We start from the raw sequence: 23,141 nt of genomic DNA, 5'->3' as shown, positions 1-23,141 counted from the left end.
CACAGAGGTACAATCAATTTATAAACATGTTTCCTGAAGACTAGCTTCTTAAACCACAGGGTCACATTGTGCTCTAAGTCAGGGTGTTCTCCTGTAATGTACTGGCTGTGGTATATATATATATATATATATATATATATATATATATATATATATATATATATAAAACGAGCTGGGTCTGTAGGTGAATAAATACAGTTTATTAGGAGCAGGTTTCCATAAAAGACATCAGGTAAGCTCCTATCTAACGCGTTTCGCGCATGAGCACATCTCTGATCAGCTATATATATTATATATTTGATATATATAATATATATATATATATATATGTATTATATATAATATATATATATATTATATATATTATATATATATATTACATATGATATATATATATATATAATATATAAATATATAATACAATATACATATTATATATAATACTAGTCCTAAAGCCCATTCACATGGGCCATTTTTTGCAGTACAGCGGTCCCACCCCTTGCTCTCTCTCTCTCCCCCTCTCTTTTGTGCTCTCTCCCCCTCTCTTTTGCGCTCTCTCCCCCTCTCTTTTGCGCTCTCTACAGCTCTCTTTTGCACTCTCTCCCCCTCTCTTTTGCTCTCTCTCTCCCCCCTCTCTTTTGCTCTCTCTCCCCCTTTCTTTTGTGCTCTCTCCCCCTCTCTTTTGCGCTCTCTCTCGCTCCACCTCTCTATTGCTCTCTCTCTCCCCCCTCTCTTTTGCTCCCTCTCTCCCCCTCTATTTTGCTTTTTTCTCCCCCTCTCTTTTGCTCTCTCTCCCCCTCTCTTTTGCGCTCTCTCTCCCCCCTCGGTTTATGCTCTCTCTCTCCCCCTCTCTTTTGCTTTCTCTCTCTCTTTTGTGCTCTCTCTCTCCCCCACAATTTTGCGCTCTCTCTCCCCCTCTCTTTTGCGCTCTCTCCCCCTCTCTTTTGCGCTCTCTCTCCCCCCTCTCTTTTGCGTTCTCTCTCCCCCCTCTCTTTTGCGCTCTGTCTCTTCCCCCTCTCTTTTTGCTCTCTCTCTCCATCACTCTCTTTTGCTCTCTCTCTCCTCCTCTCTTTTGATCTCTCTCTCCCCCTCTCTATTGCTCTTTCTCCTCCCTTTCTTTTGCTCTCTCTCCCCCCTCTCTTTTTCTCTCTCTCCCCTCTCTATTGCTCTCTCTCCCCCTATCTTTTGCTCTCTCTCCCCCTCTCTTTTTCTCTCTTCCCCCTCTCTTTCACCTCTATTTTGCTCTATCTCCCCCCTCTCTTCTGCTATTTCCCCTCTCTTTTGCTCTTTCCCCTCTATTTTGCTCTCCCCCCCCTCTCTTCTGCACTTTCCCCTCTCTTCTGCTCTTCCCCTCTCTTTAGCTCTTTCCTATCTTTTTTTGTCTCTCCCCCTATATTTCTATTTCTCTCCCCTCTCTCTCGCGCCACACCCCCCGACCATGCCCGTTCACACCCAAACTTCCGTCTGACTACGCCCACTTTCGCCGCAAACAGCATGTCAATTTAAGGCCAGGTGTGTTTGTCCTTGTGCTGTCTCTACTACGCATGACAGCTTCGGACAAACACACTTGGCCTTTTATATTATAGGATATATAAATATAATATATATATATAATATATAAATTTTATTTTATATTGAATTTGAGGCCGCAAGAAGCCAGGCCCAAGCCACACCCGAGCCATGCCCCTTCACCCCCATTTACAAAGTGTCCAGGAATCTTCTGGGCAAAAGGTGGCAACCCTACTTGTGAAACGTTCAATAGTGTTTTAGCAAAAGTAAAAAAACAAATCTTCAGTAAATTTACATACAGTAGATTGGTTTCAACTCCAGCAGCCCCAACAGTCAGCAGGCAAACATATTGTGCTAATATCTGTATAATGTCAGGCTGTGTAACATCTATACAAACAAGGATTGCTATACATATGCTGAAGGCTTTATAATTTAACCCTTCTTACTTATTTTGGTACTCGCTGTAAAGATAGTCTTCCTATGGCAATTACATGCTTGAGAGTAAGGGAGGGGATGAGGAGCTTGATGATTTAACCTACATTAAAGGCTATAACAATACAAGAATAATCTTATTATTGCACAATTGCTTGCGTTTAACCATCTGATGGATTAAACGCATAGTTAAAGTCATCTCCAGTGCAGCAATGGAGCTGAGCATACCTGGTGAGCCAATGACAAAAGACAAATGTATGATTGTGGCCACCAATCACCAGTGGTGAATTGCTGTTGCTGAGAATATGTACATATTCTTTTCAACAAAGGTACCCAAGAGAACAAACTAAATTTCATAGTAGAAGTGAATTTAAAAATTACATGCTCTATCTGAATCATTAAATATTACATTTTACTCTCCTATATTTTCAAGCAATCTGTATGGCTAAATTATACTACTAGTATTTTATGAGCTTGTTTGGTGGTCTGAGTGGAGCAACCGTAAATGGGCGTGGCTTTGCTGCAAAGTATCCCTGGAATTATTTTTCATATGTCGGCAACTATGCACGTCCCTTTAAGAGACAGATAACATTATATTTGTTCACCTAACAACTGTGATTAATAGTAAAACTGTTTAAACAAATAAAGATTTTTTTTTTATTGATTTTTTTTTTTAAATAGAGTAGTTAACAAATAATATAGTCTTTATTTAAGAAGCTGTAAAGGATAAACAGAAGCTGTGGAACTATGAATGAGCCCCAAATGCATAGGCCTGTCCTGCTAATGACAACTTTAAAGTTAGAAATGTTTTCTCACAAACTGTTAGATGCACCAAAACTACTCCAAGTGCACATTGCTTTGCTAGGAAATGTCTTTCCATTTTGGAATTAGTCATTTGTCAGTATAAACAACATTGCCAAGGAGTAAAGCTTGCCAACCAATCAGGTCATTGCTAGAGTTATGTGGCTGTTGCTAGGTGTGGTTAGTCAGCTTCTTCATAAAAAATAGTTCTTTTTCTCAACCCTTTTCAGCTTGTAGCTCAGACTCAGAGGAAAGCACCTTCTCATCTGAATCAATTAAAGGTAAGTAGCTTTCTCCCCCCTGTTTTTAGCTTATTAGTTATTTATTCTTTAGTTAAGAAACCTATGAAATGTATCCTTCCTGGTAAAATATTTTATAAATAAAATAATTATATCAGATAAACTTAAAACAGAAATGAATATTACATTGTATGACTTGTATTTTGCTGTGCTGGATCCCATAACACATAGAATCAGTGTTTTAGCTATATCATGGCTAATATTTAATCCTAAATCATGCATAGTCTGTTACAGGCAAACTTTATTTTTTGAAATTTGATTTGAACTTAGTTTTTTTTTTTACATATGTTGAAATCCATTGCTTCAGTCAAACTGAGTCATGTGAAACTATTTTTTTTTTTCCCCTCTGTGTCTGCAAACTCGGAACAGATTTATAGTCTTACTGCCAACTTTGCATTAACTCTTAATAGGATGGTCAGTAAATTATGACGTGTGACATATCTTATTAATATTATGGTTCGCTAATGTGCTTTTATATGACTGTAAAGTAGTTTATTCACTATTTTGTTAATGTCTGAACCAGTTTAACAGCTTATCTGAACCATTTACAGAAATTGCTCACTTAGAGGAGAGAGTTGTAAGATCATGCTGTGTAGTTAAAGAGAATAAAGCACTTATGTACAAACTTGTTTTTGGTGGTGTGTGTGTATGCGTGTGTGTGTATATATATATATATATATATATATATATATATGTGTAGGTTTATACGTTCCTAATACTTACTGAACAGGGAATATAGGATATGATGCACGAACACTTAGCTGTGCTCCAGGGTCTATTAAAAGCTTATGTGTATATATATATATATATATATATATATATATATATATATATATATATATATATATATATATATATATATATATATATATATATATATATATATATATATAAATATATATATATAAATTTTTTTTTTTTTTTTTTTTTTTTTATTCTAATTATATACACATTTCATGGCCCTGGCAGAATAATCCGGATGTATTTAACGCAACATGGAAAACACTCCCAGGATAAACAATGCGCACATCCCTTAACACAAGCAAGTTACCCCCAGAGGAAACCGGTGCAAACCCAACTAGAGACTTGCCACAAGTGTGTGTGTGTGTGTGTGTATATATATATATATATGTGTTTGTCCCCACTTTGCTCTGGGGTTATCTGCCTGTGTTACTGGATTTGCACGCAGTTTTCCTCAGAGTGCTTTCCATGCTGTGGGAAATGCTCCCAGGTGATTGTGCTGCTAGGGCATGGGTTGTGGGCCAAGTTAAACCTCCTAAGTGCTTTGCCATTTTGAAAGTATTAGGAAAGGGACTGTCCTAGCAAGATGTGCAATTAACTTGCTTTATTAAAAGCCAACGTTGAAGTTTGACGTTGGACATAATCTCATGACTGTGCATATGTCTGGAAGATTATATGGCAGTCTTTTTGCAAGAATGTTATTCATTTGCTAGGGAACTAGATGACGACACTATTTCTTCCCATGTAGTCATTCAGACATCTACCTATGTATCTCTTCAACAAAGAATAACATAGGGAAGGAAGCATATTTGATAAAAGTTCCCCCGCCAAAAAAAAAAACCAAAAATGGTTTACTCTGTCTGAATCACAAAATAAAAATTTTGGGTTTCATATCCTTTTTCTTCCCCTTTTTTTTTTTTTTTTTTTTTTAAAATTTATATTTTTTTCATCTGTTTTAGGGCTGCATAAGAAGTGACCACCATTTTACACTTCTCTTTTAAAAACTGTGTTACAGGGTAGAAGGGAAGTGACTGTGCATATGTCGTTTTTTTTTTTTTTTTTTAAATTACAGGAAACCCAAAATTCATCAGTTTTGTTCACATAACAATTATAGTTCATATAGATTTACTGTGATCAGATTGGTAGTAAGACCCTATACTACTTTTATAGTACAATACATTTACATTTTCTAACCTTTTAAATCACCAGTTTCTCATACAAACATAAGTATATTGCACACAAACAGGCACATGTGGATAGTTTATTTTATTTATAAAGTTTATACTCCCAGCAGATCTAATCATGTAGCTGATATCGCTTATATGAGATTACTAATCTCATAGCATAACCACAAGGCACTTGGCACAGTATGTAGTGTATTCCTTTTTCTATGCAGTGTTGCTTGATGAATGATTTCTGGGTGGGGAACTAGAGTGTTTATGTTGCAGTAACTGTTTGTACTTATGAATTATAGAGATCTTTTATGTTGTTTGCTTTGGTATAGTGTTGCTAGGATAGATGGAAAATTATGGCTTTGTTGCAATATTTGTGATGATTGGGAGGTAAAGACTTAAAGGGATGAAAGGTTAACATTGAACTGTACATGGGTGCATTTGATTTTGAAACAAACATTTTTGCAATATACTTCCATTAGCAAAAATGCTTCTAGTAAGAGGTATTCTTGCTTTTTCAGTTGCATTCACACATATGCTGTGATTGTGCTTGAACCAGCATTCTTATACCACACCTTCCCAGAGAGTCATTAGTGGCTCGTATGACCCAAATTAAGGCATTTTTGCTAATGGAAGTATTGTGCAAAAAATATTCTATTTTAAAAAAAAATAAAAAAAAATCAAATGCACCCATGCACAGGTCAATGCTTACCTTTTTTTTAATGGTATTATTGAGTGCTTAAAAAGGGATTGATGCACGAAATCTATCGAATACAACTTTGTTTTATTTCAGTATTAATAATGATAAACAAGCCATTAATGCTGTCTTTACAGGTGAAGTATGGTTGTGTTTTTACAATATTTTCAGTATTGGCGAAAAATATAATTTTGCTAAAATTTATGTCTTGGTGGGATGTGACTGTGGTGGAGTGAGGTAAAGTGTCAGCATGACATTGTTTGGGCTTTGGTTTTGTAAGTGGTGACATGATCAGTAATAACAATTCATGTAAAAAGTGCATAGTTTTAAATTTGTAAATCCTATTTCCCAGCGTAATATTGACTTGCATAGGAACTTGACAAATTTTATCTGGAGTTTCTAAATTTAGTACCGCTCTCTGCTTAGTTCCTTATTCTCTAGGTATCCACTGGGGGTACTGCAGGTGCTTTAGTGAATGCAGATACCCTACTGCCAGCAGTCGAAACACCTCCTCCTTTAAACATCACAGCCTAGCTGCTATATCCTTGATAGCCAAGCCCAAAAATCTTTCTTCTCTCCATCTTGTCACTCCTGAGTGGTGCTGTTAAATTTTCTTCACTTTATCCACACTGGTTCTGTCTCAGTTGTCAATCTGTGTGTAATAGCTGCTTCAGATATGTGAATTAACAGCAGCACTTCATCTTAGTTAGTGGGTGTGTGTGATGGATCCCATTGCAGGACTGATGTGGTTTTAAGTGACTTAAATAATGGCTGCAGGGACATGAGTATAATGTGGGTATAAAGCTGACATAGGGGTTGTGTGGTTAGGATTCTTATGTAAAGGCCAAAGAATTTTGCAGGGTCAAGCTGTTTTGACCTGTTATGGCTATGTGACTAATGGAGGTTGTGCAGGGGCAGATGTCTAATATGGGTATGTGGCTTATAGGGCTGCTGCATAGTCAATAGTCTGATATGGATACGTGAGAAGCAAAGGTGCGAAGAAGGTTTAAGGGGAACTCAAATCTTGTCTATGGGGGGAGGGGAAGAAAAATGTAATCATGCTAAAAAATAAAATTATATATCAAGAAGTAATCAGAGGGGAAGCAAACGCTGGTGCAGAGCTATATATCAGAAGACTGTGAAATTAACTAGCTGAGTTAGTCATATAATTGCCTGGAAGGCTAATGGTGCAGACCCTTAACAACAAATATCATGAAGCAAATAGAGAATACACAAGAACTAAATCTTGTTACAAAAAGACAGGGAATTCAGCACTCTTCAAAAATATAGACTCCTCAAAATAGATATTTAACCACAATTTTTTTATTGTAAGTCAGTGACACCTCGCCCCATGGGCACACCACAGGTCTCTCAACATGTGAAATTCTAAAAAAGTAAGTGCACAGATAGTGTTGGCAGGTAAGTACATATATTTAAAACAAATATACATAAATGTAGATATAACATTCTACGTATAGAAAACTGACCGGTCAGAGTGGGCACAGGCGCAAAGATAGTTCAAACAAGTGAATAGGAGAGTTTCCTAACCAACTACACCCTACTGCTCACAGAACCCCCAAATAAAACGAGGTATAGCCTGGGCAGGTATAAAATGGGATCTAAGTGGTTAGGTAGAAATCTCCTTGTTATACACAAACATCCTTACATATGCATAAAGCAGCATTCAATCAGCTTAATGGAGCTTATCATAGATAATACAGGTACAAGCACGGTAGTAAATTATAGGTGAGAAATTAACTAGACCAACTACACCCTGCTGCACTCAGAACTCACAATTACGGAGATAAATACTGGGCAGGTATAAATTGGGATCTAAGTTGTCTAGAAAACAAACCCACCTAAATATGCACATATGGCATATAGTAAAGCATACAAGGATTAGTAAGCAAACTTCTATCAATTGTGCCGTAATAATGGTTAAGTGGCATTCAAAGCATTTAGTATGCACAGTTATGCAGAGTTCAGCTGGATTTGTAGCGTAAATAAGTAGTTGGTATTTGCTTAAATCACATTTCCGTAAGCATATACGTAGTGGCAAACCCTCGACAGGGATACTTGTGCCTGCTTCTGTGAAAAAAGAAAGTTTACTCCAACTTTCAGAAACCAGTCAGTGGCTTACATACAAGAGGTGCATACAGCCTTACTGTCAGTTGTCTAGACGAAAGGAACCTTGCTTATCCTTAGAAGTAATGCTTTTCTTGTCTTTATCCGTGCTTTAGAGAAGAACTACTCCATAGGACGCCAACATTTTCATAGCGGTACTTTGCAATCTAGTGCACACCACGTAGACCAGTCAGCCAATGCCGACACGCGTTTAACCCCCTCGTCTGGTAGTGAGACAGGGCTTTGTCAGGGCGTATGAAGTAAAGACGTAAACGTCCCTTTTTAACTTGATACAATGTTGTGCCCCTACTGACGGGTGAAAGTAACTTGATCATTTAAAATCTATAACATTTATAGACCTAAGTAACAATTGTTACTAAGTCTTTATGTAGCCTCATTGTACATTACACTAAGGAAGTCTTACTTGCCAACTTAGAACATAAAAGAAAAGTTATTATTAATAGCGATTGAGTACAAATGTCAAATCAAATGGAAGACCTGTTATATTCATAGGAAGCAAGCCATATCCAGCTTGTCATTTAAACCATTAGGGACTTGGCTCTCCAGAATAGAAATCAATCTACATTCCTTTCTTAGGAGAGTTTTGTCATCGTCTCCCCCTCTGCCATTTGTTATGCCTTTGTCTATGCCAATACATTTCAGAGAGTCAGGATTGCACCCATGAAAATATTCAAAATATCTTGCGACACTACTTTTTTTGATTCTTGTTTTTCACATCATCACGTTGTTCTGTGATTCTGTCTTGAACCCTTTAAGGAGACAGCTTTCAGTTTGCTCAATTGTTTTATGATGGAAAAATTCCGTCATGTCCTTAAGAGGTTAATAGCCCTTTTTGAAAAGAGTGCTGAATTCCCTGTCTTTTTGTAACAAGATTTTGTTCTTGTCTATTATCTCTTTATTTGCTTCATGATACATACAGCGCTGCGGAATCTGTTGGCGCTCTACAAAATGATGATATTATTATTATTATTATTATTATTATTATTATTATTATTATTATTCATACAGTCCAAGTATGAATTTGCCCTCCTGTGGTCAACCACATAGCTGTTCAACTTGAAAATAAGTTACCCAACAAAAGCTGCAACAAGCCAGGATTTGCATCAAACAAAAAGTCAACTTTATTGACGTTTCAGGGATATATTTTCCCTTTTTCAGAAGAGAGGAAAAAAAAAAAGTGTGTATATATATATATATATATATATATATATATATATATATATATATATATATATATATATATATATATATATCTATATCTCCAGATCCAGAAAAAGCACTGATTTGGTCTTATATTAATAAAATCCAACATTTTATTTGGCAAACCATTAAAAAGGGCATAACGTTTCGGTGCTCATTTGTGCCTTGGTCAAATGTTTCACAGCAGGTTCATCTAAGTAAACCTGAACAATTGGCAAGCTACAATTAAACATACTTTAAATACCTTACAGCACGGCGTCCATCGGCCATGCCGTCACATAGCTGTGACAGGCGTTGCTATGGTAACCCTTGCACAACAACGGTGCTACAGTGATATCTAACTATCAAGACATTGCATACATAGTGCAGCAAACTTTGACAGTGCAAACATCACAAATTTTAATATCAATCTTATTCAAATCAGCCCTATTACAACACTAGGGGGGAAAAAAATCGGGCTGATTTGGATAAGATTGGCATTTTACTTTACTGAATTTATATTTGTTAGTACACTTTTAAACAACAATATGATTCTCTCCCCAGGAACCTGACACATCATGTCATTTATGCAAGAATTTCTCTCCCAGGCTGCATTTTTAGATGCTGGAGGGCACCCCCCATGCACTGTAAGTTCACTTTAAAATACGGGCAAATCTGGATGAATATTGCACTGTTATATACATATTTATATTAGTGTATATGAATGTTTTCTCTTTTTAATGTATCCCATTGTTTCAAAATGACACAAAGAAACTGTTGCTCCATATAAGGAGTAATCTTTCTGAGCTGTGAGTCAGTAGAGTTACATAGAGATTAAGATGGCACAGCAGTGAACTATAGCGGATGTCAGTAGGAAGTGATACCTTACATAATTTATCTTCTACAAACATCTATATCTAGACATTCAAACAAACCATTATTGCTTAAAGGAGTTAATCACAATCCTTTAGAAATACTTATCAAATTATTTATCTACCAAAAATCCCCATAGACTTTTTAAAATGGTGCTTTTCTGTTGAAAATCGTTAGATAAACTTTTCTACAGTTAAAGGGACAGTCTACACCAGAATTGTTATTGTTTAAAAAGATTGATAATCCTTTTTATTACCCATAACCCAGTTTTGCATAACCAACACAGTTATATTAATGTTTTACCTCTGTGATTACCTTGTGTCTAAGCCTCTGCAGACTGCCCCCTTATCTCAGTGATTTTGACAGACATGCAGTTTAGCCAAGCACTAAGTGCAGCTCTGTCAGATACAGCAGGAGTGAGCTGCACTTAGTGCTATGGCGCGGTCAGGCCGGGCTGTGACTATACAGCTGGCCCGATGCGCTGTTTGATAAAAACAGACCCGCTCAGCAGATCACAGAGAGCGGGTCTGTAAAACAGCAGGTTTTTTTTTTTTAAATTCAGAGGGGAAATTTTGTTTTATAAAGATTGCGCTAATATAATGTTATATAATTCTGAACTATGTGTAGAATTATATAACATTATTTTTAATGTTTACTGACACTTTAAGCCTACCTAGGTTTTGATTTTCAAAAATATCACCAAGGGAACAAAGCAAATTTTGATTATAAAAGTAAATTGGAAAGTTGTTTAAAATTGCATGCCCTATCTGACTCATGCAAGTTTAATTTTGACTTTACTGTCTCTTTAATTTACAAATAGGTCAGAGAGAAATAGCACCTCCTATTTCCTAAGTTTTTATGTCACCTGTTCCCATAGTGCAGAGAAAGGCCATAGGTAAAACATTGCTTTTATTAAAACTTTAATATAATAGGCAGTTCTCTGTATGAAGAGAATTTTTTTTTTTAAAGAAGGAGCAGCACATTGATTGATGACTGTCTCTCTGGGGTTTTTTTTTTTAACCCCTCCTAGCCTTTACCAGTCTACAAAGCTGGGACTCTTAAATATAAGATGGTGTTGTGAGCAACACACTTTTTTTTTATTTTTTATTATTATTACTTTTTTACCTTATTATGCCTTTAGGCCAAGAGCAATGGAAGTAAACGTATTAAAGAGACATTTTAAAAGCTTAAATTCATAATTGGACATTCATGATTCAAACGGAGAATACAATTTTAAACAACTTTCCATTATTTAATTTGCTTCCTCCTTTTGTTATCATTTGCTGAAAGGTTTATCTAGGTAAGCTTAGGAGCAGTAAAACATAGGTTCTAGCTGCTGATTGGTGGATATATATATATATATATATATATATATTTTTTTTTTTATTATTAATTGTCATTGGCTCACCCATGTATTTAGTTAGAAACCAGTAGTGCATTGCTGCTCCTTCAATAAATTATATCAAGAGAATGAAGCAAATTTGGTAATAGAAGTAAACTGGAAAGTTGTTTAAAATTGTATGTTCTATCTAAATCATAGGTTTCATGTCCTCCCTTTTTTTTTTTTTTTTTTTTTTTTTAAAGGGGCAGTCTAGTCAAAATTTAAACTTTCATGATTCAAATAGGGCATGCAATTTTAAACTGCTTTCCAATTAACTTTTATCAAATGTGCTTTGTTCTCTTGGTATTCTTTATCAGCTTAACCTAGGTAGGGAGCTAGACAGTGCTAGTCCATGTGTGCCATATAGATAATTTGTTTTCACTACCATGGAGTTACCTAGAAATCGGCACTGATTGGCTAAATGCAAGTCTGTCAAAATTATTGGGCAGTCTGCACAGGCTTAGATACAAGGTAATCAGAGGTAAAAACTATTAATATAACTGTTGGTTATGCAAAACTGGGGAATGGATAATAAAGGGATTATCTATCCCCCTTTTTTTTTTTTCCCCTCTGCAGCGAACTTGCAATGACATTTTCACTGCTGCAATATAGTCTAACACTTTAAAAATTGCTTTATTCTCCAGTTAATCAACATATTGCAATTGAGCTAGTGCTTTAATTTAATTTTTCAACTAGGCAATTATACTAACTTCACAAATGACCTGCAGAAAATGTTTTCACTAAAATAAAACAATCTCTTTTCAGAAAGTACAAAATAAGTTTTGTCTCTGGGCAACGGACTACTTTATTACTGGGCATTCCCACTTGGATTACTCTAATGCCTTTTTTTTTTTTTTTTTTTTTTTTTTTTAATTTCTATTTTGAATACACTTTTCTACAGGATTGTGATTGACCCCAATGTTAGTTTTTGTTATATAAATCAATAACAATTTCTTATATATTTTTATATTTTAGAAACTTTCTTGATTTAATGTTATTGAAGCAAAACTTTTTCTTTTAATAGTTTGAGCAAAAACAGGAGGTTATAACCTAGCAGATGTGATAATACAAGAAAATGTTCTTGGTTGCCAAAATAAACTGCCCTTTCATTTTTGCTGCAGTGCAGAACATTCTTGTATTATGTTCACTCTCTGCTTCATTTCTTCCTGTACATTGATTTAACTGGGTGTGGCATTAGTCTCTGCAAAACCTCAGATGACTTGCATCAGACTGTGCTGGCTCTGCTTCCCATAGTCTGTCCCTCTTATGATCAGGCTAAATGCCTTGCAATATTGTTCAGATTCATATTTATATTCCAAAGTGTCATACTTATTTACTACCCCTTGTCCTGTGCTATCTCACTATGTTCATGTAATGTCCCAAAGTCTCTGTCATAGATATTTAATATTCTAAATCAATAGCTGACCTATGGGGTCACCCCAACACAGAACTTGTATTTAAAGGAATAGGAAAATCAACATTAAACTTGCATAATTCAGATAAAGCATATAATGTAAATACACTTTTTTTTTTTTTTTTTTTTAATTCACTTCTGTTTTCAAATTCATTGTTCAATCCTTCCTTGAAAAATATGACTGAACTAGCTGATGATTGGTGGCTACACACTTTTGCAAACCTCCTAATATTTATTGCTGTCTCTCTTGAACTTGAAAAAGTGCTTGTTGCGTTTTTTGGATGGGCAATGTTGAGAGGGGCAGGATCACAGGTGAATCATGGGCATGTCTAGGCTGTTGGTGGCCATGTTAAAGTATATGGGCATATCCAGGTGGTCAATGGGCAGGGCTAATATAGTCCCTGTAAACTTGGCATGTCCAGGTGGTCCATGGGCAGGACTAATATAGTCCCTGTAAACTGGAACAATCTAAGGCTGTAGGCAGTGGGCTAGACCTCCCAACCCATGACAATCCTGAAGGGTTGGGAGCTATGCATTTCTCTCTTATTAGATCACCAGATGTTCAGCAAGCTCCTTGAGATTTTTTTTTTTTCCCTTCCTTTTGCTGGAGGTGAACACACAGAGCATTTTATTATTGCTTGTATATAAAACTAACACTTGTTTTCCACTTATATCGCATTAACCCCTTGGCTTCCTACTATGAAACAAGCTGACACAAACTGCTTACCTGCTAGCAATACACAATATTCTTAGAGCACTAATACAGAAAGTACTATCTGGACTAATGTATAGTATAAACATGATCAGTTAATGTTCAATGCGATGCAACCGCTATCTATATAGTAAATTTCTAACCCTAAATTTTACTTTACAGCAAACCGTAAATTGATTAAATTTAGGAACAATTTGCTGTTTTCCAAAAGCTCTGTAATGGTGTAAAGATTCAAGAGTATACCGAGATCTACTCAGCACTTACTAGCCTCAACACCTACAATTTGCTATGAATACTACCTTGTGATTACTATCTTGTGACTAAAAAAGGGACATCTGCTTATATTCTGTTGCTTTGGTTAAAAAATATGAATCTGATTATAGTCTTCTATTTTAAAATCCACTATTTCTGATTGCAGATGCAGGTAATCTTTAAGAATGTTAGAACAAAAAAAAAAAAGAGAAAAAGTTAGTTCCATATCGCCTAATATTTTACCTAAGCAATGCTATTCATGATGCTATATTTCCTAATTTTGTCTTCACTCTGTGAGAGGTGGGGCAGAGTCTCTCTGGATTACGATTAAAATCAGGGTAGGCCAAAAGCAAGGCCAGGCATAGTTTAGATAGTTCAGTTTAAATTTGTTAAGCCAGGACATATAAGGGGGGGGGGGCAGAAAAAAAATGGCAGTGACATTAAGAGATCATCTAAAATTGGGACCATCATGTAAGATACCAGATAGATAAAAGCTCTGTTATACCCTCTCTAAACATTTTAATTTGTTTCTTTGTTTATCTGGCTTCTTTGCCTGTTGCACACATTACTTACCACAGCATTTTAAGGCCTAGATTTGGAGTTCGGCGGTAGCCGTCAAAACCAGCGTTAGAGGCTCCTAACGCTGGTTTTGGCCGCCCGCTGGTATTTGGAGTCAGTGATTAAAGGGTCTAACGCTCACTTTTCAGCCGCGACTTTTCAATACCGCAGATCCCCCTTACGCCATTTGCGTATCCTATCTTTTCAATGGGATCTTTCTAACGCCGGTATTTAGAGTCGTTTCTGAAGTGAGCGTTAGAGCTCTAACGACAAAATTCCAGCCGCCTGAAAATAGCAGGAGTTAAGAGCTTCCTGGCTAACGCCGGTTCATAAAGCTCTTAACTACTGTACCCTAAAGTACACTAACACCCATAAACTACCTAAGTACCCCTAAACCGAGCTCCCCCCACATCGCCGCCACTCGATTAAAATTTTTAACCCCTAATCTGCCGACCGCCACCTACGTTATACTTATGTACCCCTAATCTGCTGCCCCTAACCCCGCCGACCCCTGTATTACATTTATTAACCCCTAACCAGCCCCCCACAACGTCGCCGCCAGCTACTTAAAATAATTAACCCCTAATCTTCCGACCGCAAAGCGCCGCCACCTACGTTATCCCTATGTACCACTAATCTGCTACCCCTAACATTGCCGACCCCTATATTATATTTATTAACCCCTAATCTGCCCCCCTCAACGTCGCCGACACCTGCCTACACTTATTAACCCCTAATCTGCAGAGCGGACCTGAGCGCTACTATAATAAAGTTATTAACCCCTAACCCTATCATAAATAGTATTAACCCCTAATCTGCCCTCCCTAACATCGCCGACACCTAACTTCAATTATTAACCCCTAATCTGACGACCGGAGCTCACCGCTATTCTAATAAATTGATTAACCCCTAAAGTCTAACCCTAACACTAACACCCCCCTAACTTAAATATAATTTCTTCTGTTATGTGTGATCAGTCCACGGGTCATCATTACTTCTGGGATATAACTCCTCCCCAACAGGAAATGCAAGAGGATTCACCCAGCAGAGCTGCATATAGCTCCTCCCCTCTACGTCAGTCCCAGTCATTCTCTTGCACCCAACGACTAGATAGGATGTGTGAGAGGACTATGGTGATTATACTTAGTTTTTATGACTTCAATCAAAAGTTTGTTATTTTACAATAGCACCGGAGCGTGTTATTACTTCTCTGGCAGACTTTGAGGAAGAATCTACCAGAGTTTTTTACTATGATTTTAACCGGAGTAGTTAAGATCATATTGCTGTTCTCGGCCATCTGAGGGAGGTAAAAGCTTCAGATCAGGGGACAGCGGGCAGATGAATCTGCATTGAGGTATGTAGCAGTTTTTATTTTCTGAATGGAATTGATGAGAAAATCCTGCTATACCGTTATAATGACATGTATGTATACACTTCAGTATTCTGGGAATGGTATTTCACCGGAACTACTCTGTTAAGGTTACTAATCCTTTTAATAAGTATTATCATGTTAAACGTTTTTGCTGGAATGTAGAATCGTTTACATTGCTGAGGTACTGAGTGAATAAATGTTTGGGCATTATTTTCCACTTGGCAGTTTGCTTTAAATTGTGACAGTTTCGTTTCTCTTCACTGCTGTGTGTGAGAGGGAGGGGCCGTTTTTTGGCGCTCTTTGCTACGCATCAAAAATTTCCAGTCAGCTACTATTATATTTCCTGCATGATCCGGCTCATCTCTGACAGATCTCAGGGGTCTTCAAACTTCTTTGAAGGGAGGTACATTCTCTCAGCAGAGCTGTGAGAATTTTATATTGACTGTGAATAAAAACGTTACTCTGTAATTTTATGTCAATTTAGTTATTGTTATTTACTAATGGGAACAAACCTTTGCTAAAAGTTGTGTTATTTTAAAGTTGATGCTATAACTGTTTTTCAGTTCATTTTCTCAACTGTCATTTAATCGTTTAAGTACCTCTTTGAGGCACAGTACGTTTTTGCTAAAAAAGATTATAACCAGGTTGCAAGTTATTGCTAGTGTGTTAAACATGTCTGACTCAGAGGAAGATATCTGTGTCATTTGTTCCAATGCCAAGGTGGAGCCCAATAGAAATTTATGTACTAACTGTATTGATGCTACTTTAAATAAAAGTCAATCTGTACAATGTGAACAAATTTCACCAAACTGCGAGGGGAGAGTTATGCCGACTAACTCGCCTCACGCGGCAGTACCTGCATCTCCCGCCCGGGAGGTGAGTGGTATTATGGCGCCTAGTACATCTGGGCGGCCATTACAGATAACATTACATGATATGGCTGCTGTTATGACTGAAGTTTTGTCTAAATTACCAGAACTAAGAGGCAAGCGTGATCACTCTGGGGTGAGAACAGAGTGCGCTGACAATACTAGGGCCATGTCTGATACTGCGTCACAGATTGCAGAGCATGAGGACGGAGAGCTTCATTCTGTGGGTGACGGTTCTGATCCAAACAGATTGGATTCAGATATTTCAAATTTTAAATTTAAATTGGAGAACCTCCGTGTATTACTAGGGGAGGTCTTAGCAGCTCTTAATGATTGTAACACCGTTGCAATACCAGAGAAACTGTGTAGGTTGGATAAATACTTTGCGGTACCGGCGAGTACTGACGTTTTTCCTATACCTAAGAGATTAACTGAAATTGTTACTAAGGAGTGGGATAGACCCGGTGTGCCGTTCTCACCCCCTCCAATATTTAGAAAGATGTTTCCAATAGACGCCACCACTCGGGACTTATGGCAAACGGTCCCTAAGGTGGAGGGAGCAGTTTCTACTTTAGCTAAGCGTACCACTATCCCGGTGGAGGATAGCTGTGCTTTTTCAGATCCAATGGATAAAAAATTAGAGGGTTACCTTAAGAAAATGTTTGTTCAACAAGGTTTTATATTGCAACCCCTTGCATGTATCGCGCCGATTACGGCTGCGGCAGCATTTTGGATTGAGTCTCTGGAAGAGAACCTTAGTTCATCTACGCTAGACGACATTATGGACAGGCTTAGAGTCCTTAAACTAGCTAATTCATTCATTTCGGAGGCCGTAGTACATTTAACCAAACTTACGGCTAAGAACTCAGGATTCGCCATACAGGCACGTAGGGCACTGTGGCTAAAATCCTGGTCAGCTGATGTTACTTCTAAGTCCAAATTACTTAATATATCTTTCAAGGGGCAGTCCTTATTTGGGCCCGGTTTGAAAGAAATTATCGCTGACATTACAGGAGGTAAGGGCCACGCCCTACCTCAAGACAAAGCCAAAGCTAAGGCTAGACAGTCTAATTTTCGTCCCTTTCGGAATTTCAAAACGGGAGCAGCATCAACCTCCACTGCACCAAAACAGGAAGGAGCTGTTGCTCGTTACAGGCAAGGCTGGAAGCCTAACCAGTCCTGGAACAAGGGCAAACAGGCCAGGAAACCTGCTGCTGCCCCAAAGACAGCATGAACCGAGAGCCCCCGATCCGGGACCGGATCTAGTGGGGGGCAGACTTTCTCTCTTCGCCCAGGCCTGGGCAAGAGATGTTCAGGATCCCTGGGCGCTAGAGATCATATCTCAGGGATACCTTCTAGACTTCAAATTATCTCCCCCAAGAGGGAGATTTCATCTGTCAAGGTTGTCAACAAACCAGATAAAGAAAGAAGCGTTTCTACGCTGTGTACAAGATCTGTTATTAATGGGAGTGATCCATCCGGTTCCGCGGTCGGAACAAGGACAAGGGTTCTACTCAAACCTGTTTGTGGTTCCCAAAAAAGAGGGAACTTTCAGGCCAATCTTAGATTTAAAGATTCTAAACAAATTCCTAAGAGTTCCATCGTTCAAAATGGAAACTATTCGGACAATCTTGCCCATGATCCAAAAGGGTCAGTACATGACCACAGTGGATTTAAAAGATGCTTACCTTCACATACCGATCCACAAAGATCATCACCGGTATCTACGGTTTGCCTTCCTAGACAGGCACTACCAGTTTGTAGCTCTTCCATTCGGATTGGCTACGGCCCCAAGAATCTTCACAAAGATTCTAGGTGCCCTTCTGGCGGTACTAAGACCACGAGGGATTTCGGTAGCCCCGTACCTAGACGACATTCTAATACAAGCTTCAAGCTTTCAAACTGCCAAGTCTCATACAGAGTTAGTTCTGGCATTTCTAAGGTCGCATGGATGGAAAGTTAACGAAAAGAAGAGTTCTCTTTTTCCTCTCACAAGAGTTCCATTCTTGGGGACTCTTATAGATTCTGTAGAAATGAAGATTTACCTGACAGAAGACAGGTTATCAAAACTTCAAAATGCATGCCGTGTCCTTCATTCCATTCAACACCCGTCAGTAGCTCAATGCATGGAGGTGATCGGCTTAATGGTAGCGGCAATGGACATAGTACCTTTTGCACGCCTACACCTCAGACCGCTGCAATTGTGCATGCTAAGTCAGTGGAATGGGGATTACTCAGATTTGTCCCCTACTCTGAATCTGAATCAAGAGACCAGAAATTCTCTTCTATGGTGGCTTTATCGGCCACACCTGTCCAGGGGGATGCCATTCAGCAGGCCAGACTGGACAATTGTAACAACAGACGCCAGCCTACTAGGTTGGGGCGCTGTCTGGAATTCTCTGAAGGCTCAGGGACTATGGAATCAGGAGGAGAGTCTCCTTCCAATAAACATTCTGGAATTGAGAGCAGTTCTCAATGCCCTTCTGGCTTGGCCCCAATTAACAACTCGGGGGTTCATCAGGTTTCAGTCGGACAACATCACGACTGTAGCTTACATCAACCATCAGGGAGGGACAAGAAGCTCCCTAGCAATGATGGAAGTATCAAAGATAATTCGCTGGGCAGAGTCTCACTCTTGCCACCTGTCAGCAATCCACATCCCGGGAGTGGAGAACTGGGAGGCGGATTTCTTGAGTCGCCAGACTTTTCATCCGGGGGAGTGGGAACTTCATCCGGAGGTCTTTGCCCAAATACTTCGACGTTGGGGCAGACCAGAGATAGATCTCATGGCGTCTCGCCAGAACGCCAAACTTCCTCGCTACGGGTCCAGATCCAGGGATCCGGGAGCGGCTCTGATAGATGCTTTGACAGCACCTTGGAACTTCGGGATGGCTTATGTGTTCCCGCCCTTCCCGCTGCTTCCTCGATTGATTGCCAAAATCAAACAGGAGAGAGCATCAGTGATTCTAATAGCGCCTGCATGGCCACGCAGGACTTGGTATGCAGATCTAGTGGACATGTCATCCTGTCCACCTTGGTCTCTACCTCTAAGACAGGACCTTCTGATACAGGGTCCATTCAAACATCAAAATCTAACTTCTCTGAAGCTGACTGCTTGGAAATTGAACGCTTGATTTTATCAAAACGTGGTTTTTCTGAGTCGGTTATTGATACCCTGATACAGGCTAGGAAGCCTGTTACCAGAAGGATTTACCATAAAATATGGCGTAAATACCTATACTGGTGCGAATCCAAGGGTTACTCCTGGAGTAAGGTTAGGATCCCTAGGATATTGTCTTTTCTACAAGAAGGTTTAGAAAAGGGTTTATCAGCTAGTTCATTAAAGGGACAGATTTCAGCTCTGTCCATCTTGTTACACAGGCGTCTGTCAGAAAATCCAGACGTCCAGGCCTTTTGTCAGGCTTTAGCTAGGATCAAGCCTGTGTTTAAAGCCGTTGCTCCGCCATGGAGTTTAAACTTAGTTCTTAACGTTTTACAAGGTGTTCCGTTTGAACCCCTTCATTCCATTGATATAAAATTGTTATCTTGGAAAGTTCTGTTTTTAATGGCTATTTCCTCGGCTCGAAGAGTCTCTGAGTTATCAGCCTTACATTGTGATTCTCCTTACCTGATTTTTCACTCAGACAAGGTAGTTCTGCGTACTAAACCTGGGTTCTTACCTAAGGTAGTCACTAACAGGAATATCAATCAAGAGATTGTTGTTCCATCCTTGTGTCCAAATCCTTCTTCAAAGAAGGAACGTCTTCTACACAATCTGGATGTAGTTCGTGCCCTCAAGTTCTACTTGCAGGCAACTAAAGATTTTCGCCAAACTTCTTCCCTGTTTGTCGTTTATTCTGGACAGAGGAGAGGTCAAAAAGCTTCTGCTACCTCTCTATCTTTTTGGCTTCGTAACATAATACGTTTAGCCTATGAGACTGCTGGACAGCAGCCTCCTGAAAGAATTACAGCTCACTCCACTAGAGCTGTGGCTTCCACTTGGGCCTTTAAGAATGAGGCCTCTGTTGAACAGATTTGCAAGGCTGCAACTTGGTCTTCGCTTCATACTTTTTCCAAATTTTACAAATTTGACACTTTTGCTTCTTCGGAGGCTATTTTTGGGAGAAAGGTTCTTCAGGCAGTGGTTCCTTCTGTATAATGAGCCTGCCTATCCCTCCCGTCATCCGTGTACTTTTGCTTTGGTATTGGTATCCCAGAAGTAATGATGACCCGTGGACTGATCACACATAACAGAAGAAAACATAATTTATGCTTACCTGATAAATTCCTTTCTTCTGTTGTGTGATCAGTCCACGGCCCGCCCTGTTTTTAAGACAGGTAAATATTTTTTAAATTATACTCCAGTCACCACTTCACCCTTGGTTACTCCTTTCTCGTTGATTCTTGGTCGAATGACTGGGACTGACGTAGAGGGGAGGAGCTATATGCAGCTCTGCTGGGTGAATCCTCTTGCATTTCCTGTTGGGGAGGAGTTATATCCCAGAAGTAATGATGACCCGTGGACTGATCACACAACAGAAGAAAGGAATTTATCAGGTAAGCATAAATTATGTTTTACATCTAACGAAATTAATTAACTCTTATTAAATAAATGATTCCTATTTAAAGCTAAATACTTACCTGTAAAATAAATCCTAATATAGCTACAATATAAATTATAATTATATTATAGCTATTTTAGGATTAATATTTATTTTACATGCAACTTTTTAATTATTTTAACCAGGTACAATAGCTATTAAATAGTTAAGAACTATTTAATAGTTACCTAGTTAAAATAATAACAAATTTACCTGTAAAATAAATCCTAACCTAAGATATAATTAAATCTAACACTACCCTATCAATAAATTAATTAAATAAACTACCTACAATTACCTACAATTAACCTAACACTACACTATCAATAAATTAATTAAACACAATTCCTACAAATAAATACAATTAAATAAACTAGCTAAAGTACAAAAAATAAAAAAGAACTAAGTTACAAAAAATAATAAAATATTTACAAACATAAGAAAAATATTACAACAATTTTAAACTAATTACACCTACTCTAAGCCCCCTAATAAAATAACAAAGACCCCCAAAATAAAAAATTCCCTACCCTATTCTAAATTAAAAAAGTTACAAGCTCTTTTACCTTACCAGCCCTGAACAGGGCCCTTTGCGGGGCATGCCCCAAGAATTTCAGCTCTTTTGCCTGTAAAAGAATAAATACAATACCCCCCCCCCCCCCCAACATTACAACCCACCACCCACATACCCCTAATCTAACCCAAACCCCCCTTAAATAAACCTAACACTAAGCCCCTGAAGATCTTCCTACCTTGTCTTCACCATACCAGGTTCATCGATCCGTCCTGGCTCCAACATCTTCATCCAACCCAAGCGGGGGTTGGCGATCCATCATCCGGTGCTGAAGAGGTCCAGAAGAGGCCCAGAAGAGGCTCCAAAGTCTTCCTCCTATCCGGCAAGAAGAGGACATCCGGACCGGCAAACATCTTCTCCAAGCGGCATCTTCAATCTTCTTCCATCCGGTGCGGAGCGGGTCCATCTTGAAGCAGGCGACGCGGATCCATCCTCTTCTTCCGTTGTCTCCCGACGAATGACGGTTCCTTTAAGGGACGTCATCCAAGATGGCGTCCCTCGAATTCCGATTGGCTGATAGGATTCTATCAGCCAATCGGAATTAAGGTAGGAATTTTCTGATTGGCTGATGGAATCAGCCAATCAGAATCAAGTTCAATCCGATTGGCTGATCCAATCAGCCAATCAGATTGAGCTTGCATTCTATTGGCTGATTGGAACAGCCAATAGAATGCGAGCTCAATCTGATTGGATTTTTATTGTTATTTTATTAGGGGGCTTAGAGTAGGTGTAATTAGTTTAAAATTGTTGTAATATTTTTCTTATGTTTGTAAATATTTTAATATTTTTTTGTAACTTAGTTCTTTTTTATTTTTTGTACTTTAGCTAGTTTATTTAATTGTATTTATTTGTAGGAATTGTGTTTAATTAATTTATTGATAGTGTAGTGTTAGGTTAATTGTAGGTAATTGTAGGTAGTTTATTTAATTAATTTATTGATAGGGTAGTGTTAGATTTAATTATATCTTAGGTTAGGATTTATTTTACAGGTAAATTTGTTATTATTTTAACTAGGTAACTATTAAATAGTTCTTAACTATTTAATAGCTATTGTACCTGGTTAAAATAATTAAAAAGTTGCCTGTAAAATAAATATTAATCCTAAAATAGCTATAATATAATTATAATTTATATTGTAGCTATTTTAGGGTTTATTTTACAGGTAAGTATTTAGCTTTAAATAGGAATAAGTTATTTAATAAGAGTTAATTTATTTCGTTAGATGTAAATTATATTTAACTTAGGGGGGTGTTAGTGTTAGGGTTAGACTTAGCTTTAGGGGTTAATACATTTATTATAGTAGCGGTGAGGTCCGCTCGGCAGATTAGGGGTTAATAATTGAAGGTAGGTGTCGGCGATGTTAGGGAGGGCAGATTAGGGGTTAATACTATTTATGATGGGGTTAGTGAGGCGGATTAGGGGTTAATAACTTTATTATAGTAGCGCTCAGGTCCGCTCGGCAGATTAGGAGTTAATAAGTGTAGGCAGGTGTCGGCGACGTTGAGGGGGGCAGATTAGGGGTTAATAAATATAATATAGGGGTCGGCGATGTTAGGGCAG

At 38.1% G+C, this 23,141-nt stretch overlaps 1 protein-coding gene across 1 annotated transcript in view; it reads left to right on the top strand.

Annotated features, from left to right (window-relative positions):
• The first annotated feature begins 2,949 nt into the window (after positions 1-2,949).
• LOC128649300 (annexin A1) overlaps positions 2,950-23,141 on the top strand; it is a 106,668-nt gene continuing 86,476 nt past the window's right edge. The window contains exons 1-2 of the mRNA XM_053702499.1: positions 2,950-3,023; positions 9,540-9,622. Of these exons, the coding sequence (XP_053558474.1) occupies positions 9,554-9,622 (69 nt within the window). The 5' untranslated portion in view covers positions 2,950-3,023; positions 9,540-9,553. The remainder of the gene's footprint in view (positions 3,024-9,539; positions 9,623-23,141) is intronic.

This window comes from Bombina bombina, chromosome 2 (genome assembly GCF_027579735.1).
Source record: "Bombina bombina isolate aBomBom1 chromosome 2, aBomBom1.pri, whole genome shotgun sequence".
Taxonomy (NCBI): domain Eukaryota; kingdom Metazoa; phylum Chordata; class Amphibia; order Anura; family Bombinatoridae; genus Bombina; species Bombina bombina.
The sequence above is the reverse complement of the archived record's forward strand: the minus strand, read 5'-3'. Positions and strand labels throughout refer to the sequence as shown.